Source organism: Labrus bergylta, chromosome 24 (genome assembly GCF_963930695.1).
Source record: "Labrus bergylta chromosome 24, fLabBer1.1, whole genome shotgun sequence".
Classification (NCBI taxonomy): domain Eukaryota; kingdom Metazoa; phylum Chordata; class Actinopteri; order Labriformes; family Labridae; genus Labrus; species Labrus bergylta.
Genome location: NC_089218.1, coordinates 2,150,840 through 2,170,115, shown reverse-complemented (window position 1 = coordinate 2,170,115; position 19,276 = coordinate 2,150,840). Strand labels below are relative to the sequence as shown.

At 42.8% G+C, this 19,276-nt stretch overlaps 1 protein-coding gene across 6 annotated transcripts; it reads right to left on the bottom strand.

Moving 5' to 3' along the window:
* Positions 1-1,666: 1,666 nt before the first annotated feature.
* Positions 1,667-18,255, bottom strand: LOC114921535 (uncharacterized). Of its 6 annotated transcripts, none has more exons than XM_065951800.1 (5): positions 18,046-18,255; positions 6,629-6,782; positions 6,202-6,312; positions 5,173-5,380; positions 1,667-3,108 (listed from the first exon to the last, which is right to left on the bottom strand). In XM_065951800.1, exons 2-5 carry the CDS (start codon positions 6,686-6,688, stop codon positions 2,783-2,785), a joined length of 705 nt encoding a protein of 234 aa, XP_065807872.1. In that variant the 5' UTR covers positions 6,689-6,782; positions 18,046-18,255; the 3' UTR covers positions 1,667-2,782. The 6 variants fall into 6 exon arrangements, 4 of the variants coding, with proteins under 4 accessions (XP_065807872.1, XP_029137638.2, XP_029137635.2 ...); XM_029281805.2 differs by lacking the exon at positions 18,046-18,255 and adding an exon at positions 7,000-7,744 and having other exon boundaries at positions 5,173-5,304; positions 6,279-6,312; XM_029281802.2 differs by lacking the exon at positions 18,046-18,255 and adding an exon at positions 7,000-7,732.
* Between the last annotated feature and the right edge of the window lie 1,021 nt (positions 18,256-19,276).

The following is a 19,276-nucleotide window of genomic DNA, read 5'->3' as shown; positions in this document are numbered from 1 at the left end:
TGGTCACTTCCTGTCAGCATCTCTGGCCACTTCCTGTCAGCACCTGTGCTCTGCCTCTGGAACCAATGAGAATGCAAAAAAGGAACATCAGAATTATCTGATTAACAGCGGTTTATATTTCCTACAGATTACACAGAAGTGAAGCGGAAGAAAAGCTGCAGCTCAACAAATGCAAAATGAGCTGCAACAAACCACAAACAGAAGCAAACCAACCAACTTTAACTTGTCTTTGAAAGGTAACCCAGTCGCCGTATGAATCTGTGTTAATATACACCCAGACTTATTTAAAATAACATTTATTCCCTGTTTTTATAATAAATGACCTTACAGGAAGGATGCAGTGCACTTTGATAACCACTAGATGGTGCACACGCTGCGTCTGGGTTTGACTGCTAAAAACAGTCTCCCACTCTCGCTTTCTCTCTCTCACACAAACACATGCACACATATTGCATCCATCATGCCTGAAGGAAGGTCACATTCACAGCGCTGCGATCTCGGTAATGAATCAAACCTGAAAGCGGCCTCGTCTTCCCCTGGCTGATAATTACAATAAATCTTAAACTGTGGTCATAATGCAAAGTGAAGGCAGCACCAGATAAGACCAGTCCTCCTCTCTATGTCTGTCAGACCCCTGGTCCTCCTCTATATGTCTGTCAGACCCCTGGTCCTCCTCTCTATGTCTGTCAGACCCCTGGTCCTCCTCTCTATGTCTGTCAGACCCCTGGTCCTCCTCTCTATGTCTGTCAGACCCCTAGTCCTCCTCTCTATGTCTGTCAGACCCCTGGTCCTCCTCTCTATGTCTGTCAGACCCCTGGTCCTCCTCTATATGTCTGTCAGACCCCTGGTCCTCCTCTCTATGTCTGTCAGACCCCTGGTCCTCCTCTCTATGTCTGTCAGACCCCTGGTCCTCCTCTATATGTCTGTCAGACCCCTGGTCCTCCTCTATATGTCTGTCAGACCCCTGGTCCTCCTCTCTATGTCTGTCAGACCCCTGGTCCTCCTCTATATGTCTGTCAGACCCCTGGTCCTCCTCTATATGTCTGTCAGACCCCTGGTCCTCCTCTCTATGTCTGTCAGACCCCTGGTCCTCCTCTATATGTCTGTCAGACCCCTGGTCCTCCTCTATATGTCTGTCAGACCCCTGGTCCTCCTCTCTATGTCTGTCAGACCCCTAGTCCTCCTCTCTATGTCTGTCAGACCCCTGGTCCTCCTCTCTGTGTCTGTCAGACCCCTGGTCCTCCTCTCTATGTCTGTCAGACCCCTGGTCCTCCTCTCTATGTCTGTCAGACCCCTAGTCCTCCTCTCTGTGTCCTGTCTGCTCTAAAGTATTTGTTTAGGGGTCAAGATGTCAAATTATGGCCCGTCAGAATAAAGCCTCAGGAGCTCGTAATTCTGTAGGGGTCAAAACTTTAAGAGACATCCCTCATTCACACTGCAGCTCAGTGTGGGCACCAAGGGAGTCTGGGACAAGTTTACCTCCTGGGACAAAAAAGTACCGTTACTTATCGTATGGTAAATGGACTTGAGCTTGTATAGCACTCATGTCGTCTTCTGACTACTCAAAGCTCTCACACCTGCAGAATCACACACTGATGGTAGAGGCTATCAGAAGTAACTTATCCATTCTTACACATTCACACACCGCAGACACAGCGAGAGCAACTTGGGGTTGAGCCAGAGCCGCTCTATTTTATTGTATCCCATTGTGTCATCTTGTATTTTTAGTGACATTACTGAGATATCTGAGTCTCTTTAGGGACGTTTTAAAGATGTTTTAGTCTTTACTTTAGTTCTTCACGTTCTCTAGCTCTGCACAGATATCTTAGCCCTTGCAGATACTTGAGTCCTCAAAGAGGCTTTTTATAAATGTGAGGCAGAGGACAGGACTTTTTATATAAAAAACATGGAGTCAGACATGTTAGTTATAAAGAGATGCGTGTCTAGTTTTGTCAGAATCATTGAATAAAAGACGACATACGAGTAGGAACTGATGAAAATTCTTGATACATTTTGTCCAGAAGGTTGATAAAAATGTAACCTGGTACGGTACCAGAGCGGAGTGAGCTCATGATGACACATCACGTCTGAATGTGGGATAATAATAAAGTGCCGTGAACTCATTCTGCTCCTGTGCAGCAGCAGGCGACGGAGGAATGTCGCAGTCAGCAGTTCTCCCCGTCAGAGAACAGCGAGAACGTAAAGAAGGATAGAAAGTGGGGACGGGATAATCATTTAATCCCCTCCTCCCTCTCTCTCTCCATCTGAAGGATGTGAGACTCCGCCGGGCGTGACTGTACTTTTCCGTCATCGGTGACATCTGGAGGACACAGCTTCCTCCTGCAATATGACACCCTACCCGGCTCTCGTTTTCCCCGTGTGTGCATGTGTGTATGTTCCATGTTGTGCATGGAAATGTTCTGTTGCTACTGATAACACTGCTCATGCTGGTAAAGATGAGTGAGTGTGTGTGTGTGGGCTGCAGGATCTTTATTCCAGAGATCACAATGACAGTGCAGCCTCTATTATAAGACACATCTGTTCTTCCTCTGCCCTTTCACAAACATCTGCTCTGCACTTTCGTCCCTTTGAGATGTAAATACGTCCCAGTTTTCCGGGACTATTCTAACTCAACAGCCCCGTGCGATGCTATCTTGCAAAGAGAGCGTGCAAAGAATGTATGCACAGTCTAAAGTTGAAGGTGAGCACTCAGAGGACACTCAGCTTGCCGCAGTCCTCGTTTCCTGGTTTACCACTCAGGTGATCGAGAAGGGGGCGGAGTTTAATGCAGAGAAAAACTGCAACGTTGAGAACATGAGTGATGTGAGAACCTCCAGAGGTCAGTGTAGCTTCGGTCCCACGTGGAAGGAGCAGAGACAGGACAGGACGGGTGCAGGTGTAGTGGGGAGGATGTGGTCACGTGGATGCAAAGAGGAAGTAGTAGTAGTAAGAGGAGGAGGAGGAGGAGGGGTGGGAAGGAGGAGGAGGAGGGGGAGGGGGAGGGGGGTTTGTAGAGAGACCGGAAGAGATGCAACGCTCTGCAGGGACAAGGTGACTCCTCTGCAGGCAGGACGGGCGGTTCATAGATGAGCAAAGTCCACGCTGCACCTGCAGAGTCAGAGGAGAACTTTGCATCACACTCTGTTTTACTCAGAAGTAGAAAGTCTACACACAGAAATGTCCCAAGAGTCTCAAAGTGAAGCGTGTCCCCTCTGAAGGACATTCCTTTAAACTGTTTGTTTGAAGATTAAATCGTGTTTTGAGTCTCTGAGACTCTTAAAATCATTCCACCTGCAGACGCACTTAATTAAAAATACACTAAATATTCTGATACATCAACTGCTGCAACCCGCTCTGTGACTGACCCTGATACACGAGAGAAAAGTCTTTTGAGGAACTTTTTACAGAATTTAACCTTTAAGTAACTTTCAAAGATATTTCAGTCTTCTTAAAAATGTTTTTTCTTCCTCCCTGAAATGATTTTATTCTGTCTCCCACCAATCCAAGGCGTGCAGCCAGGAGGGAAGAGATAATGGGGATAGATTTGTAAAGATGGGAAACCATAAATGTGAAGTGGACATCCTTGAAATCTGTTTTTGAATCCTTTCCTGGTCTCTCTTTATTTTAACCCTTTAGGCGTGTGAAGCTTCTCGTTCCTTCCTTATAGGCCGAAGAAAATATGTAAAAATAAGAAATGATTAACCAAACCTCCTCGAGTCGAGCTCGCTCTGCTCCAGGAGGGAGGAGAACAGTTTCCCAGCATGCTCGGCTTAATCTGCCCTGACTGAATGTTTGTGGTGAACTTTTTTTAAAAACCAAACTCATAATATTTCTCCATCGCACGTCAGCAAAGCGTCAGGTTTTTATCTCCTCAGAGGCGCTTTGTGCTGTTTGAACGTAACCCAAAGCAGACGGCCGAGAGGAGAACAAAAGGAGAGTTACCTAAAAGTCTCCTCATGTAATCTATGAAAACATGGAGGCTGAGAAATGGGAGTTTCTACGAGACGGGAATGTCCTTTAAGGGACTTTTACAATATCATAACTTGTTAGAGACTTTGACAGATTTTTATTTCCCCTTAACAGATTTTTTTCTTTAAGGCTCTTAGGTTTTTGTGTGTGTCGTTTTGACCTTTGAATGACCTTTTAACCTTTATCAGATTTCTGACAGATATTTAAAGGTGTAATATGTCGAAGTTTAAAAACCTGTTATATATTTTTTGGGTTGAGTTCTTACATTAGCGCAAATATTTCCAACAGTTATCAAAGCCAGAGAAATCTGTAATTTTATAGCTGTAACAGGATGTGTCTCGTAGAGGCAGCCGCCATGACAGACACAACATGTGTATCGTTGCCGTGGTAACACCGGATGTTACTTCAAAGCTACATTAGGAAGCGTGAGCTGCTACTGGAAGCTGCCTGTGCTGCTGTGATAAAAACGTCATGTAAATTATACTCGGATATATTTGCTCGTCCAGTCCATCGACTGTAAATATGAATGTTTTGAAGCCTGAGCAACGTCACCGTTCTGTTCCTGCAGGGGGCGCTGGAGTCCCATCGATAGCGGTCTCCATGCTGGAAATGCTGGTATTTTAGTGGAAAAAGAAAAGAAGAGGCGGAGGCGACAAATAAGGAGAAACCGCACTAATGGTGAAAGCATGGATACTACAGCGCCATGCTCAAGGGGCTTTCATGAACCTGTGTCGAGAGCTGGAGAGAAATGAAACCTCTGAACAGCCAATCAGAGAGATTCCTCTCACCGACTCATATTCCACATGTCGAATCGGCCAAAAAAAAGGCAGACGGGTAGTGATGGAGCCGGACACACCGCAAAAACTAGGGCAACGACCGCTCACCGACGGTCCAACTAGAACGGATATCCGACGATCTCCTTGGTGTGTTAGGGCCTTAACATTCAGTGTTGTGGGATCGGACAGTTCTGGGGACTTTCTGATCCACTATAGGGAGTTCCCCTGAGAACCAGGGACATTATACTGATAGTTGAGTTCTTTTAGAGACGTTTAAGGCTTCTTAGAGCATTTTAAACACATGTTTTAGTTCTTTTCCTGACATATTTTTACTCTTTTTACTTTTTAAATATATTTTTGTTCAACATCAGAAGGAAAAAAAACGCAAAATTAATAATTTGAATGACACTACTGGACCTTCACAAACCTGTTGACTGACCCAACCACAGCAGGCCTCCTTTTCCCCCACAGGTGAGAGTGGACAGGTGAAGGGCAGGCCAGAGGCAGATCGTCTCCTCTAAAGCCAGACTCTGTTGACACTGAGCAGCTGACCGGTCATCTGTGAAAACAGGTTTGTTGTCGTCACAACAGAAGCCGGTGACGTCCCTTACAACTCTGATGTTTCTACAACGATCCTGTTGGTTAAACAGATCGAGAGAGAGAGACAGTGAAAATAGAGTCAGGTAAGAACGCGAGCAGCAAACAAATCGTCTGATGTCTCTCCCGAGGCCGAGCATAAACGAGTCCTTCAGTTACACAGCGCCCAAAAAATCTGGCTTAAAATCTGAAATGTTAGAAGGTTGATGATCTGGGTCAGAAACGACGAGCTTAAAAGAGACTTTTTAAAATAGTTTGGTCTTTTTAAAGACTTCTCTTCAGTCATTTTAGAGACTAAATATTTTAAGGGCTTTTAGACACATAATGAACTCACGATTTTAAGCAGTTTTAGGGACTTTTAAAGTGGTTTTAGTCCTTTAAGGGCTTTTAGAAACCTGTCTTTTAGGGAATTCTTTCAAATATTTTAATATTTTTATGAAAACAAATTCTTTAGTTATTTTAGAAACCGTTAAGAAAGTTTAAGAGCTTTTGGAAAAATATTTCAAATGTTTGAGCTGATTTAGGGAAGATATTTTAGTCTTTTAAGGGCTTATTCAGACTTATTCGAACATATGGATAATTTCTGTCTTGGATTTTGTGTGTTTGTGTTTTTCAGTCTTTTTAGAAACTTTAAGGATATTTTGCTTCTTTAAATATGTCTTAACTTCTGTCTGAGTTCTTCACAGTTATTTTTTTCCCTTATTCAGACTTTTTACAGACAATTCGCTGAGCAGTGCCGGACCAGAAATGAGCTCCTCTCTTAAGATAAACCGTTTTGTCAGATATTGTTTTGACGGGTTTGTCTGATTCTTCTCTTTGATTTCTTCAGTTCTGGGTCCATGTGGGACATCTTCCTCACCAGCTGTGTGGACTCTGCCCGGGAAGGTGTCAAGTGTGACAGAATGGGTCGACAAACTCTAGCACACAAGGACACACCTGAGTCTGGAGGTCTCTCCGCTCTGACGACATCCTGCAACGCAGAAAGCATTTTTTTTTATCTCAGGAAATCAAACCTTTAAAGTCACAAGACGTTTTTAAACTGATGCGATGACACCTTTGGTTTAGCTGCTTTATAATAAAAATATTTAATCATCGTAGTAGCGTTAGTGAGTCCAGGGCTGTTTGTAAATGAGTACTGTTTGATCCAGTTTAACAGCTCTGTGATTTACGGCACATTTTTCCTTTATCAGTCCTCCTCAGAGTCTGTTAATGTTTGTGTGATTTTAATGACTGCAGGTCAGATCGACTGAGACGCTGAGGGCGTGTGTGTGTGCGGTTACTTTCACCTTGTGTTTGAAGGACATCATGGCTTCATTCGGACTCACAGAGTTCCCTTTGTCCCTCATGTTTGTCCTGAATCCTTCGCTCTACCTTTCAGCAGGTGTTAATATGAGACGCAAGAGTCTGCAGCACGCTCACTGAGGACCCCAGGTTAGTTAGCTGTCAGAGAGAGACGGAGAGGAAACACTCAAGTCAATGTCATGAAGTCAAGGTGAAGGAGCCATGACACTTAACTAAAGAAAACTGACAAAATCGCCTTTTTTAATCCTTAGAAATTAAGATTATAGCTACAAGAAAAGTCAAAGAGCATCCTCGTAACCACCTGCAGACATTAAATAATCTTAAAAGTTCCCAAAAAAAGATGCATTTTACTCACAACTGTGATATGAACTGTGATGCAGATTTGAATAAATGCTAAGTTAGTGACACTGAGTGACCATCTTCCTGCTTGTTTTCTGAAAGTGTCACTTCCTGTGACTCATCAGAGGGAAGTGGTCGATGTCCAATGTGTTGAGTAAGAAACTGTGTCCACTAGAAGTTGTTGTTTTTGTCCCTGATAGGCTCCGGTTGTTATTGTGTATGACTACATGACGGGAATGATCCCTGCAGAGAGAGAGAGCTTTATGTTCAACACAAAGATGTATTTTTTAATCAATAAGAGATGTTACGTCACTCTCTTCAAAGCCACCAGACTCCGTTGAAAACCTCACAGAACGGAGGAGTTACTCGTCTACTTCTGCCTCCATACGTTGGTGTTATAAACAGTTTGAGACTTTTGTCTTTTAAAGCCATTTTCACATCTGCACTCTTGAAAATATCGAGATAATTTCATGGGGACTGCTCCTGAAATTCTGCTGATGCTGTTGTTCACACATGCACCTCACTGGGGGAGACTTTCCCTGTCAGACTGGAGGAGGGGCGGAGGGTCTCCTGAGGTAAGATGGAGCAACAGAGTCCTCTATACAACGCTATAATGAGAATATCTGTCTTTATATCAATGCTACGTGTAGTTGAACAGAATCACAATCTGAACTAAAGAGTGGAGAAGAACAAACTGGAGAACAGAAAACATGACTACGGGTAAAGAACAGGTGGGTGGGGTCCAACAAATTTCCCAACAAGATGTCACAACTCAAAATGTGTGCTCAAAGAGAAAACACAGTGACAGGATTGGGAAACAGCAGAGGTCAAACCCAGCAACAACAACAGGAGGAGGACGACCTTTTTGAAGATATAGGTCATCAAATAGCTCGCATGCTAACTGCGGCTGAATCAACCCCTGTAGAGGAACAGTTTCACTTTAAAACACAGGAGATTTAACAGTTTCATAACATCTTTAGCGAGTCGCTGAAACGCTAAATTGCTCCGGTTCAAAGAGCCGTCGTCTAATTCTGCAAAGCGGGTTATCTATGTGGTTCAAATATTAACCATCACATGAATTATTGGACAGAATGACAGCTAAACTTTGTACTGGGTTAAGCAGCGGCTAAATATGAGTGAGATGGGGATTAATTTGTAACTAGCGCGAAGTTTCGCAAGACGCTGACGCTGTCTGTTTCCCCACAGCGTCAGCAGAGAGGTGAGACAGGTATGCTTGACAGGTTTGGAGCGTAGAGAGAAGGAAAACAATGAAAGTTTAATAGGCAGGGTGTTAATGACACGGCAGCTCAGGGAGAGGAAATCAAAATATCTACACTAACTTCTTCAAAACGTTCTTTGAGGCTCATTTCAAATTCAATAATCACAAAAAAAAAAACATCCTGAGCACGCACTTCCTTGTATTCTTCTAGGTTTGTTTCCAAATATGCGTATCAATCTGAGTAAAGGAGCCATGAAATGTAAGCAGCCCTATCAGTTTCCCGCTTTCGCTCCGTGGTGACATCATGTCCCGCCCTCGGGGGGATTGGGTAACCGAGTCCTGCAGAGAAAAAACATTCACCTCACTGAGTGGATCTGAAAACAGAGCGACGAATAAAAAGCAGGAAAATAACAAACACAGACAGAGGTCACTCTTTGAAGAAAGCTGAAAAGCACCAATCAGCACAGTCATGGTTAGTATGAGGAGTAGATGATGTGGATTTTGCTGCAGTGTTGTTTTCTGTGTAGAGAAGGAAAACGTACTGAGACGATTTTAAGGATTAATCTGGGGTTAGAAACAGGAGAGAGAAGACGCTCTGACTCCTGATGGTTGATCTGTAAAGGCAGGTTACATAATAAATAAATAAAGGTGCTATCGGCTGATACATGACGGACATGCTGCGTTACCTGAAGAAGAATCAACCACAGCTAGTTTGTTTGTGCTCATAAACAAAGGAGCTCTATGGCACACGGTGGGGTTAAATTAGTAGATTTATTCAGCGACAGTTTGGCTCAGTACGTCCAACTAGGACCGACGGCCGCCAATCTCCTTGGTGTGTCAGGGCCTTAACAAAGGATTAAGCTGCAGCCATTATCGCCTGTTTCACAGCTTCAGGTTGAATAAATCTACTGGAGATTTTTCCAAATATTTGTTTTCCCTTTCAAGCAGTCATTCTGGGCGACCTGATATTTTGTAAAACTTGATCAAATGTGCAAAAGCTCGACAAAGCCGAGATGAGCTAAGTTCATAAACACATTAGAGGTCTGTCATCTAAGCTGTAAAACATACAGGGAGCTACACATTTGCACTTTGACCTCTGTTATCTACGATTCTCTCGCTGCTGAGATTTCTCTGTTTTCTTTCATCGGTCACAAATTGCTTCTTCCATTTTTCTTCGCTTCAGTTTTTGAGTTTCAAGGTTCGGGCAGTCGGGGAGGCGAGTTGAACCAGTTAAAAGTCACCACAGATTCTCTTCCCAGCTCTTACACATTAACCCGTGCCTGTGAGAGAGAGAGGACATTTAAACTTTCCATAATGATCTCTGTCAATTATTGACCTCGGGGGCTTTATGGTGCGGCCTTGGGTTGTGACAGACAAAAGGACTTCAGACATTTTATACGACGAAGTAGAAGAGATTCTGTCGACATGTTCCTGTGTTTATCTTAAAACCAGCAGTGGAAATATCACTACTGTTTCACTCCTGTATGTGTGCATGTGTGTGCATGTGTGTGTATGTGTGTGTGTGTGTGTGTGTGTGTGTGTGTGTGTGTGTGTGTGTGTGTGTGTGTGTGTGTGTGTGTGCCCTCGGTCTGAACTCACACTTCACATACAAAAGACACAAATAGAGTACACAGTTACAGAAGTTTGACTTTTCTGTTAAACCTTTACAACCCCATCCCCCCCAAGTGTGTCACAAAAAACAGGCCACAAACCCCTCCAGACACACACACACACACACACACACACACACACACACACACACACACCCACACAATTAGAGGGACTTCTTCATTTCCTGCCTGCCAGAGGTCAAAGCATGTAAAGGCTGAGAAGCGAGCCGTGGCCTTGTCTGTGTTGATGAAGATGATTAAGTCTTCATGACCGATGAGCCTGTTTCAATCTGTGCACATTTTAAATTTACATTGCAATATTCGCTGTGCACATGCAAAAAAGTCATGGTGCACGCCCATTTAAAAGATAAAACTTCATTGAGTGAACTCCAGAGTAGAACATTTCAAGGGCCCTCTAGGTTGCCATTCGAATGGTTTTAAAAAGGAGCTAATGGAAGATGCACTTTCAGTTTAGTTTAAATGTTTAATTAGGATTAGGATTCCACCCTGAGTGGAGAAAACACAATGAACGCCATGTAGGATGCATCTAGGAGGCGTTTAGGGACTCTAAGAAACATGATGAACTAAGTTTTCATCACACAGGTACAGCAATGCTTTTATCCTGTCTTGGAATTTGATCATAGGAAAGATATAAGAACAGAAGAAAGGTGCAGGGTAGTCTACATGTACATCTTGCAAATTTGCTGTTTCATATTTAACACCAAAGGCATCTAGCCGACTTTTTCTGTGGTGCATGTTAGCTAAAAACAAACCACGACCAGTAAATCTTTCTCCATCCCTGAGCTCCACACGCCGCCTTTAACGCCATGCACTGATATCCTGCAACAAAAAATGACATTCCTGTGAGTGTTTCAGGTGTAAACAGCAGCATAGTACACCTTCAGGGTGCACGATATGGGCAAGGTCAAAACTTAGTCTGCTGGCGCGGGTACAGGAATAAGCCTGAAACATGATTCTGTCTATGTTGTAAATTACAGCTGTCTAGTTGTTAGTTTTTACTACTTATAGTGTTCAATAGACAAGCATGCACATGGAGTTTTATAATCCACAGCTCTTAAATTAATTAGTTATTAACCTTTTTGACCCTGAAGATAAAGCTACAGGGTTGTTTTTTACAACCTGCTTTGAAGAGGACGACTCCTGCTCAAGCCAAACTATTTCTCATTTAAGAAGAGGTGGAAAAGTTTGAACATGGAGGTGGAACATTCCAGGAGTAAATGCACAGAATTGATTCATGAAACATGTGAGATATTTCCACATGACTGATGTAACCGTGAAGCCAGAGAACTCGACGCACACAGCCAGAGTATGGTGGGCAAAAATGAAGATAAATTCAACCACACTGGTCGAAAAATGTCTGTCGCATCCAGAGTTGATTCCATTTATGAGAAAGCAATAATGGTAGAATCCGCCACACTTAATTAGGATTATCTCCTTCTTTTTGTGCTCGGGGGGAAAGGCCATCATAAAGCATTATGGGTTGGGTCTGCTTATCAGGTCTACAGAAGCTTCAGCAAAGACATCTGTCCTCCTTTACTGTCGACTCCGCCAGCGACAAGCTTTCACTTTACATTGTCGTCCGTATTTTCCGATTATTTTCCCTGAATGTGAATTTAGAAACCAAAAAATACTGATGATTGTGTTCTCTTCAGTTATTTAACCAGAGCGTACTCAATTGGTCTCTGGTGTTGAAAAAAGAAGCAGATGCTGAAGTGCAAAAATCCTGCAGTTCCTCAAGTGACCACTAGAGGCTGGCTGCAGAAGCACAGGAAGTCACATACACACCCATTCAAAAAAGCCTGTTTTTACAGCAGAGATTGGAACAACACACAACACCCCCCTCTAAGTGTCTCGCGATCCCCCAGGGGATCCCGACCCCCACTTTGGGAACCACTGCTCTAGAATACACCATTAAAAAACGAATGTGTCCAAAACTGCTGGTTAAGACTAAACATGGGCAAAGCCAATGACATTCCCAACAACTTCAGCTTTTCTTTGTGTTTAAAGCTTTGTGTTCGATTACTCTTCCCATTGTTAAAGCGAGTACTCGAGTAATTGTTTTGTAGTAATTTCTTACTTCAACAGACAGCAAGCCTCAAATAAAAATTCACACAGACGTGTTATGTTATAATTATAACACCTTATTATAATTAGAGCAGTGAGTGTGGCGAGCGGTCGTGCAGACATCATTGCACTCATCACACGTTGAAGCTGTTTTGACAGAAACATTGTGTTAACAAAGACTCCAGTCTGCAGTGTAGAGCACACTTTACTCTGGGAAATGAAGTTACAATAGAACAGGTGAACTGTTTCATCTTTCTCCTCTGTGCGTGACACACTCGCTCAATCTCACTCATCCGTCCGCTATGAGCTCTCTCTCCCTATAAGGTCGTTCTGTTTTGTAGTTATTAAAAGAATAATCATCTAAAATTCCAAAATATATGAAAACATCTAGTTATGCTGCTCTGTCCTGGATGATCAAACGTCTTTGGTTTGACGGAGTAAAGCGTTAATCGCAAAGTGAAAGTCCTTCTTTTTCTGTGGACTAAAAAGACAATTTGAACTGAACTCTAGTAGATCATATTGCATATTTCGTTTGTTTGGGACTTTTTGTTCATTGTGAATTCATAGGGGGGTAAATTAAAGGGATATTTTTGTTAGGGTAGCAGTGTACGGATGTGCGTTTCAGTACAGAGCCTTTATCAGCGCTTTGTTTGTCATCTATTTTCTTTTTGCGCTTGTGCTCCTTTTTTTCTGTTTTGAATTAGGCCTATCCTAGAACCCACAATGCAACAAGAAACATTTACAAAAATGTGGACTCCAAAACGATTATCGATTAAAAACTTTTTGGAACCGATTATTATTTACCCGAGTACTTGTTTGCACCCCTAAAGGAAATCAAGAAGAGCACGCTAATATTGCAAAGATTGTCTTCAACTTTCATTTAAATCTGTGTCAGCAGGTTTGTCTGAAAAATGAGTCGCCTACTGGGAAAATTTACACGAACAACAACTTTGAGAAGGTTTACCGATTTTACATAATTTTATAATTATTATTAAACAAAAACTATCTTTGACTGTCAGACTTTTGAAGATTGGTTGAAAAGGTTAATCGTTTTAGAATATACTGTGACACAGCTGAGGTAGAGAAATATTTCAGTGGTTTTAGGGAGTCTCTGGTTCAGCTAAATGTCAAGGGAAAAAACATGATTACTGCAAACAGGTGTTTCAGTGTTGCTTAAACATTATGAGCAATAAAATACAACACATGCTTTGTAATCCGTGTTGTTTCTAAATTGCAACATATAGCTCATGAACACTCAAAAACTGGCTAAAAGGATCTCTGCATTAGAGAAGCAGCGTCCAAGGATGATGTAGACTTTATGAATTCTTCAAAGATCCTGAGAATGTTTTGGGGACTATACTACGTAGACGTCAGGAGAAAGCAGGGTCGTCATTTCGTCATCTTTTTAAGTCAAGAAAGAAGTCAAAGTGAAGTCTGCCCTTGAGGGTGAAACAAGTTCTTTGTTCTTCATAGACAAAAGTTTTGAAAGGGAACTGTATGAACTCGGTTTCATCAAACTGACGTCTGTTACAAAGACCACTAAAGACCAGAGTGGGTGAAAATGTTGGTGAAAGCTGCTTGAGAAACTTGCTTTTGTGTAAACGTTAGTATTCGACCTGTGCAGGCCTCACTTTCACCTTGAGTCCACCCTCCCCCACACACCTTTACAGTACACATGTTTATTGTGTAAATAAGGTAACAAAAGGCAGCACTTGTCTAGGCGTGGTCGCTGTCAGACAGAAGGCTGTATCATTTTGGAAAAACGACAGGCTTTATCTCACCGGCTGGTCTGCTAAAACCATGCCTCTGTGATGGTTACCTGCTCATTAGCTCAATCGTATAAACACAGGAAATGAGCATTGTAGTCGTGCAAATTATGACCAATCCGAGATCAAGATAAGTACAAGGTATCAGCGCGGTTCTCAGCTATTGTTGGAGCTTGTCTCATAATGTTTGGGAGGTAGATTGTAGGGACTTACCATTTTGACTTTGACTCCTGGAAACAGTGAGAAAGTACAAAAAAAACAGCAAATTTCTCGAAAATCTTTTGTAGCTACTTTAGGGAGATTTGATCCTTGTCGCATTAACTCAGAATTCTTGAACACATTTTTCTTCTAATTGCACCTGAGAAACATTTGCACAGAATTCTAGCAAGTGTAAAGTTTTGCACTTCCATCCATCCACTTTTTCAGGGGTTGGATTTTCGTTCAAGCAGGTTAAGCGAGTTAAGTCCAGACGTCCCTCACCCCAGCATTGTTTTTCCAGCTCCTCCTGGAGAAGCCCAATGTTCTCCCAAGGTCAGATTAGATGTTTATTCACACCGTTGAGTTCTGGTTTCTACCTTGGAGTCTTCATCCAGTTGGCGACTTCATCCAAAGAGCAACACAAAAGAAGATCAGATGCTCAAAAAACCTCAACTGGATGCAAATGAGCATCAGCTTTAGTCTGAGATCCCTCCAGTTGTCTGAGCTCCTTAAAGATAGATTCTTGGCTTAGACAAGACATCTGAAGAGAGAGTGGTGTAAACATGCACCAAATGGTCGCAGATTGGGAGCCGTAACCAGAGACAAGTGTGTCGAGGGGACTGTAGCCCCTGTACATGGGACATCTGCTCAATTTACTGAGCTACACTTGTGCACAAGCTTCTTCATTTTTAGGGCATAGCTGGAGGAAACTCATTGCAGCACCATGACCTTTAAACTCTGTTTAGTCCCCACCCAAAAAAGTAAGCTGTGGAGCGAAAGATGCGATTTCGTCTTTGTTCAGATTTCTTTTCCTATATGAACATATTGCTTTGATAATAACCGGCGTAAGTAGCTTGATGTGACTTTCCTACACAGAACCGTTTTGCACAATCAAGTCGTGGTGCACATTTCTTTCATTGCCCGACACAATCCTACTCAGCCTCTTTTGTGCACTTCTGTCACTCTGGATTAAATGCAGTCCTTGTGTTTTGCAAAATGCAATCTGACTTGCATGTAAACCATCTTCAGATGTAGTTTGCTTTCAGTTCTGATCCTGTTTATTTGCTGTCCAAATCTGGAAACCATCTGTACATGACAAACACACAGATTCCAGCGAGCACTGGCAGTTTGAAAACGACCTTGACTGCTCATAAGCCCTTTTTAAAAAAAATCACAATGTGGTATTTAAGGTGTTGAATTTCTTCTCCAAAGTGCTGACTCAGTCTTACTTGAAGGCTAATTTTTCTGGAAGTTCAGCCACGTTCAGGGAGTTTCCTCTGGGATTCTTGAGTCTATTTAAAGTCTGAGCAGGTTTTTCATCATCTGCTGACCTGCTCCACCTCCTCCTCTGTGATCTCCTCTTCACCGAGTGCTCTGTGTAGTGGAGTCTTTTGTCATCTTCGATGTCTGTGCGATTTGCTTTCTGGTACGTCATGCTGCCTCTCGATAAAACACAGTAGTCTAGGTCACAGCATCCTGTTTCTTCTTCTTCACGTGTTGGTTGGTGTCATCGATACCCTGAAACTGTCCATGCTGCTGCGTTTGGGTCAAAATGTTTGCTCACTCACATGAAGCAGCACCACGTGTCACAAATTCAGTGTAGAAGTTTGCAAAAAGAAAGATGGCCGCTCCTTCATGTCCTTTAAAAAAATCCTTAAAACTGGGAGTTCAAGGACAAATGTTGTGATACTCATATGATGTCAAGGTGCTATTTCAAGGTCAAAAATGTGGCACTAATTGGCCAATCGGTCAGTTCGCCCACGCCATGAAGGCTGCAGTCCTCAAACCGAGCGGCGAGGGTTGCACCTTTCCTGCTACTCTCCTCCTGATTTCCTTCTCTATCAACTGTTCTGTCTCTAAAATAAAGGCCTAAGAAGCCCCAAAATACATCTTTAAGTTTTAAAGTTCAGAGGGATTTGTCTTCGGTTCCTTTACTTAACGAAAGAAACGTTTGGTAACACCTCGAGTTCACGGGTCAAAAAGTGTCCAAACATGTTCAAAACAATAGACTCCATGATGCGTAAAACTCGACAGAGAAGCGGGACAATACCAGAGATTTGCCCCCTCATGTCCTTGAGGTGACACTTTAAGGTCAAAACCCTGCATGTGTGTAACCCCTAGCAACGGACCGCACCTACACACTGGTGTTTACATTCAAACAGACTTACGCAGCTCATGGAGCCCACATGGCAGCACATTGCTGAGCAATTTCACACATGCATGCATGAACACACACATTACACACGGCTCGGACAAGAATGCGAAAGGTTGAAGGATGCACACACGTGGTCTGCGTAGTGTGTAGAGGTGTGTGCTGCGTGGGTGTGGGGGCAAGTTGGTTCTATATTTTAAAATGTACTTAAAGAGGGATTATGGTACTTCTTGAAACTGCCTTGACAGAGGTGACAGGAGTTGTTGGTCTATCTCTGTGTGTCATGCCTCCTACATGGCCGTATGCTTTTTGCAATCTTTTAAGTTTACATTTGCACGACACAAATCTCATTATATTGGTACGACATGCATGCAAAGTGTGCAACGAGGTATCCTGTGAATCTTAGGCTGCACGCAGCGTCATTAGAGTCATCAGTGTGCCTCAACCTGATCGAGCTGAAGTCGCCATGGCGGTCATCAGAAAGCGAGCTCTTTCCATAGTGCAAAGAAAAAAACAAAAAAGGAAAAAGGATAGAAATACATGGACATGGCTGTGGGGAAGTGTTGCAAAGAGAGCTTTAGACAAGTCACATTAGCGCTATCAGTAGCTTTGGCGGCTGTCTGGTCGGGCTGATTAGTGCGTCGTTTCATGCTGCATTTCTATTGGTTGTTCTTTGATGTATATCCTATATATTGAATTCTCAGATATTTGTCTGAGGCTGTCGGTCATCTTTGATCCTCTGCGATGTAGGAGCGCCGATTTGGTAGTCCCGATTGATCGTCTTTCATCCTTGACCGCTCAAAACTGTGCAGTCTGTTTTTCAGGGAGTTGCTGGTATTGTGGGATTTTGTTGATTCAAGTGTAAAGTCCTCTTGAACAAAAAGGTTGTAGGGATCCTTTCTTATGGTGGTCGGATACTTTGAATAACAATCGGAGCTTTTCGGTGACAAAAACAACTTTTAGAGGACAAACATTTGTTGGGTGCGTTCTCCCCAAAGGAGACATTACAGCTGTTTTTAAACGAATCTACTGCAGCGACTTTGGAGTTTTAACGTAAATAACACGAGGAATGTGTACAAATACGTCCCAGATTTAAAAATACAGGTATAAAAAATATCTGGCCCCTGCATGAACTGACAGCAGGAATGCCTTTGGAGCCTTAGAGAGGAATTAAAGGATGTAGATTGGAGGATATATATACAGGTTTCAACTATGTGTATACTTGGCAAAGCTGTGTAACTAGAGCTTTTTATCCCCTGTGGTGTGAGGGGGGTCGCTTTTAAGGAGGGGTCCGCTGCACACAACAACGCAGGACACCCACTGAGTTTAACAGACAGCCAACAGGCTTCAGCTCCGCTCTGTCCGCGAAGCAGGGATGATCGTATTGTTTGTGTCGTAATGAGTGTTTTAGAGCGCCCGACGTTATTCAGAAATTACAGGTTGCTGCACTGTAATCTGGGCCTTGTTGTTGCTGTGGGCATGAAGTGACTTCAACTGAAGTGTCATGCTGAATTACAAGGCTTTTGAGCGACACATGGACGTCCATTAGGAGCCCGTTTGTGATTTATTTGTTGCTCCTCGATGCTCCGTCGAGCCAAACGAGGAGTAATTGATCACGTTTAAAGGCTGTTAACCTGGACGTTAATTTGTTTTTCTCTATAATTCAACTCATGAATCACAGCGACAGTGGCATCAAGGAAATTGGACATAAAATTAAAGTGAATATTCCAAACTAAGCTAATCAGATTGTTGAGCACAAACATATGAAACCATTGTGGTTCAGGCGTCACAAAAGGAATACTTTCAAGTGGAGATAAAAGGCGATCACACATAGCTAACAAAGAGGAAAAATTAGATCCAACAACACACACAAAGTAGAAATAGCATGCTTCTTTTAAACGTTCGTGTGGGTGTGAAAGTTCAATCTCAGCTGTGTTTGGATTTAGAAACCGTTGATTGAGCCCAGAGCTGCAGTGCAGAGTTAGGTGTAACTTGTGTGTCGTGTCGTGTGGTTTTAAAGTCGAGTCCTTACTGTTTCTCGTCAAGAAGATCATGAATGGTCTTCATACAGGAACATGGGGTCTGGTTAATCGCCCCTGTCACGGTCTGTGACACTTTGCAAACCCATGAGATGGATGTATGTCCTGGAATATCTCCGGCCGGTGTTATTGTAGTCGTCGGTGCTCTGTAGTCATGACAGGCGACTGATGGATCACTCGGGTGGGGTCGCTGTTGGAGGAAAAGGGTAAAGAGGTGGTGAGAAAGAATTTAAAGGCCCAAAACTGGATACATATTTATTATATATATTATATAAGAGTTAATGAGCGTTTTTAGTTTTTAAGACGCCCCTCGGTTTGTCAGATATGAGAGCAGTTATCAGGTCAACAGGTGTTGCAGCGATGGAAGCGGGTCAAGAGAAGTGGTTCAGATAGAAGTGATTGTACCCGACCTAAAAAGCCTCTGCATGTTTCTAATAAGCTCCACGAGCAGAAACGTGCTCAAACTAGGATCAATATTGGAGATGCTTTTGAAAAATGGAGAGAGGTTAGAACACAGAAAGGTTTACAGACCCATGCAGAGCTGGATAAACACTGAAGCTTCAGAGTCCACCACATGGTGACCTGAGTGAGCATCCACTCTAGTGAGGAGGGGGGGGCAGCGCTCTATGATGTTTAGAATTTAGACTGCAGTACACATTTTAAACACTAGGTGTCTGAGTCACACACTGCTCCTTTAAAATAATGACCAGTCAAATTATGGCTGTCAGCATGAACTAGTTAATCAACATTACTCTCTTGCTATTTTGTCCCTTCAGGCTCTCCGTAGATAGTCGTCCTCAGTGTCTCCCTGTAGTCTCAGTGATGTAAAAGAAGGACACTGCTGCATCTTTGAATGTCTCATTTCACTTTAACAAACTCTCAGACAGCTCAGCTGACGAGTCCAAAGTAATATCCACCTCATGACATCACACACTGACCTCATGACATCACACACTGACCCTTTGTTACCGCTCCTTTGAGCTGTTTGACCTCACTTTGGGATCCCTAACCACTTTACTTCATGTCCTAACCTTCCCTCTACCAGAAGGGCCTCACTTTATTTCAAAATAAAAGTACACAGCAAGTGAAGTACTCTCAAAATAAAAGCCCAACAATTTTTATTTGTAAATGCGAAACAAAGGAATTTCAAACATGCGATTAAAATGCAATTAGTAGCGATTAACTACTGAAATTTTCCGATTAATTGCGATTCAAATGATCATC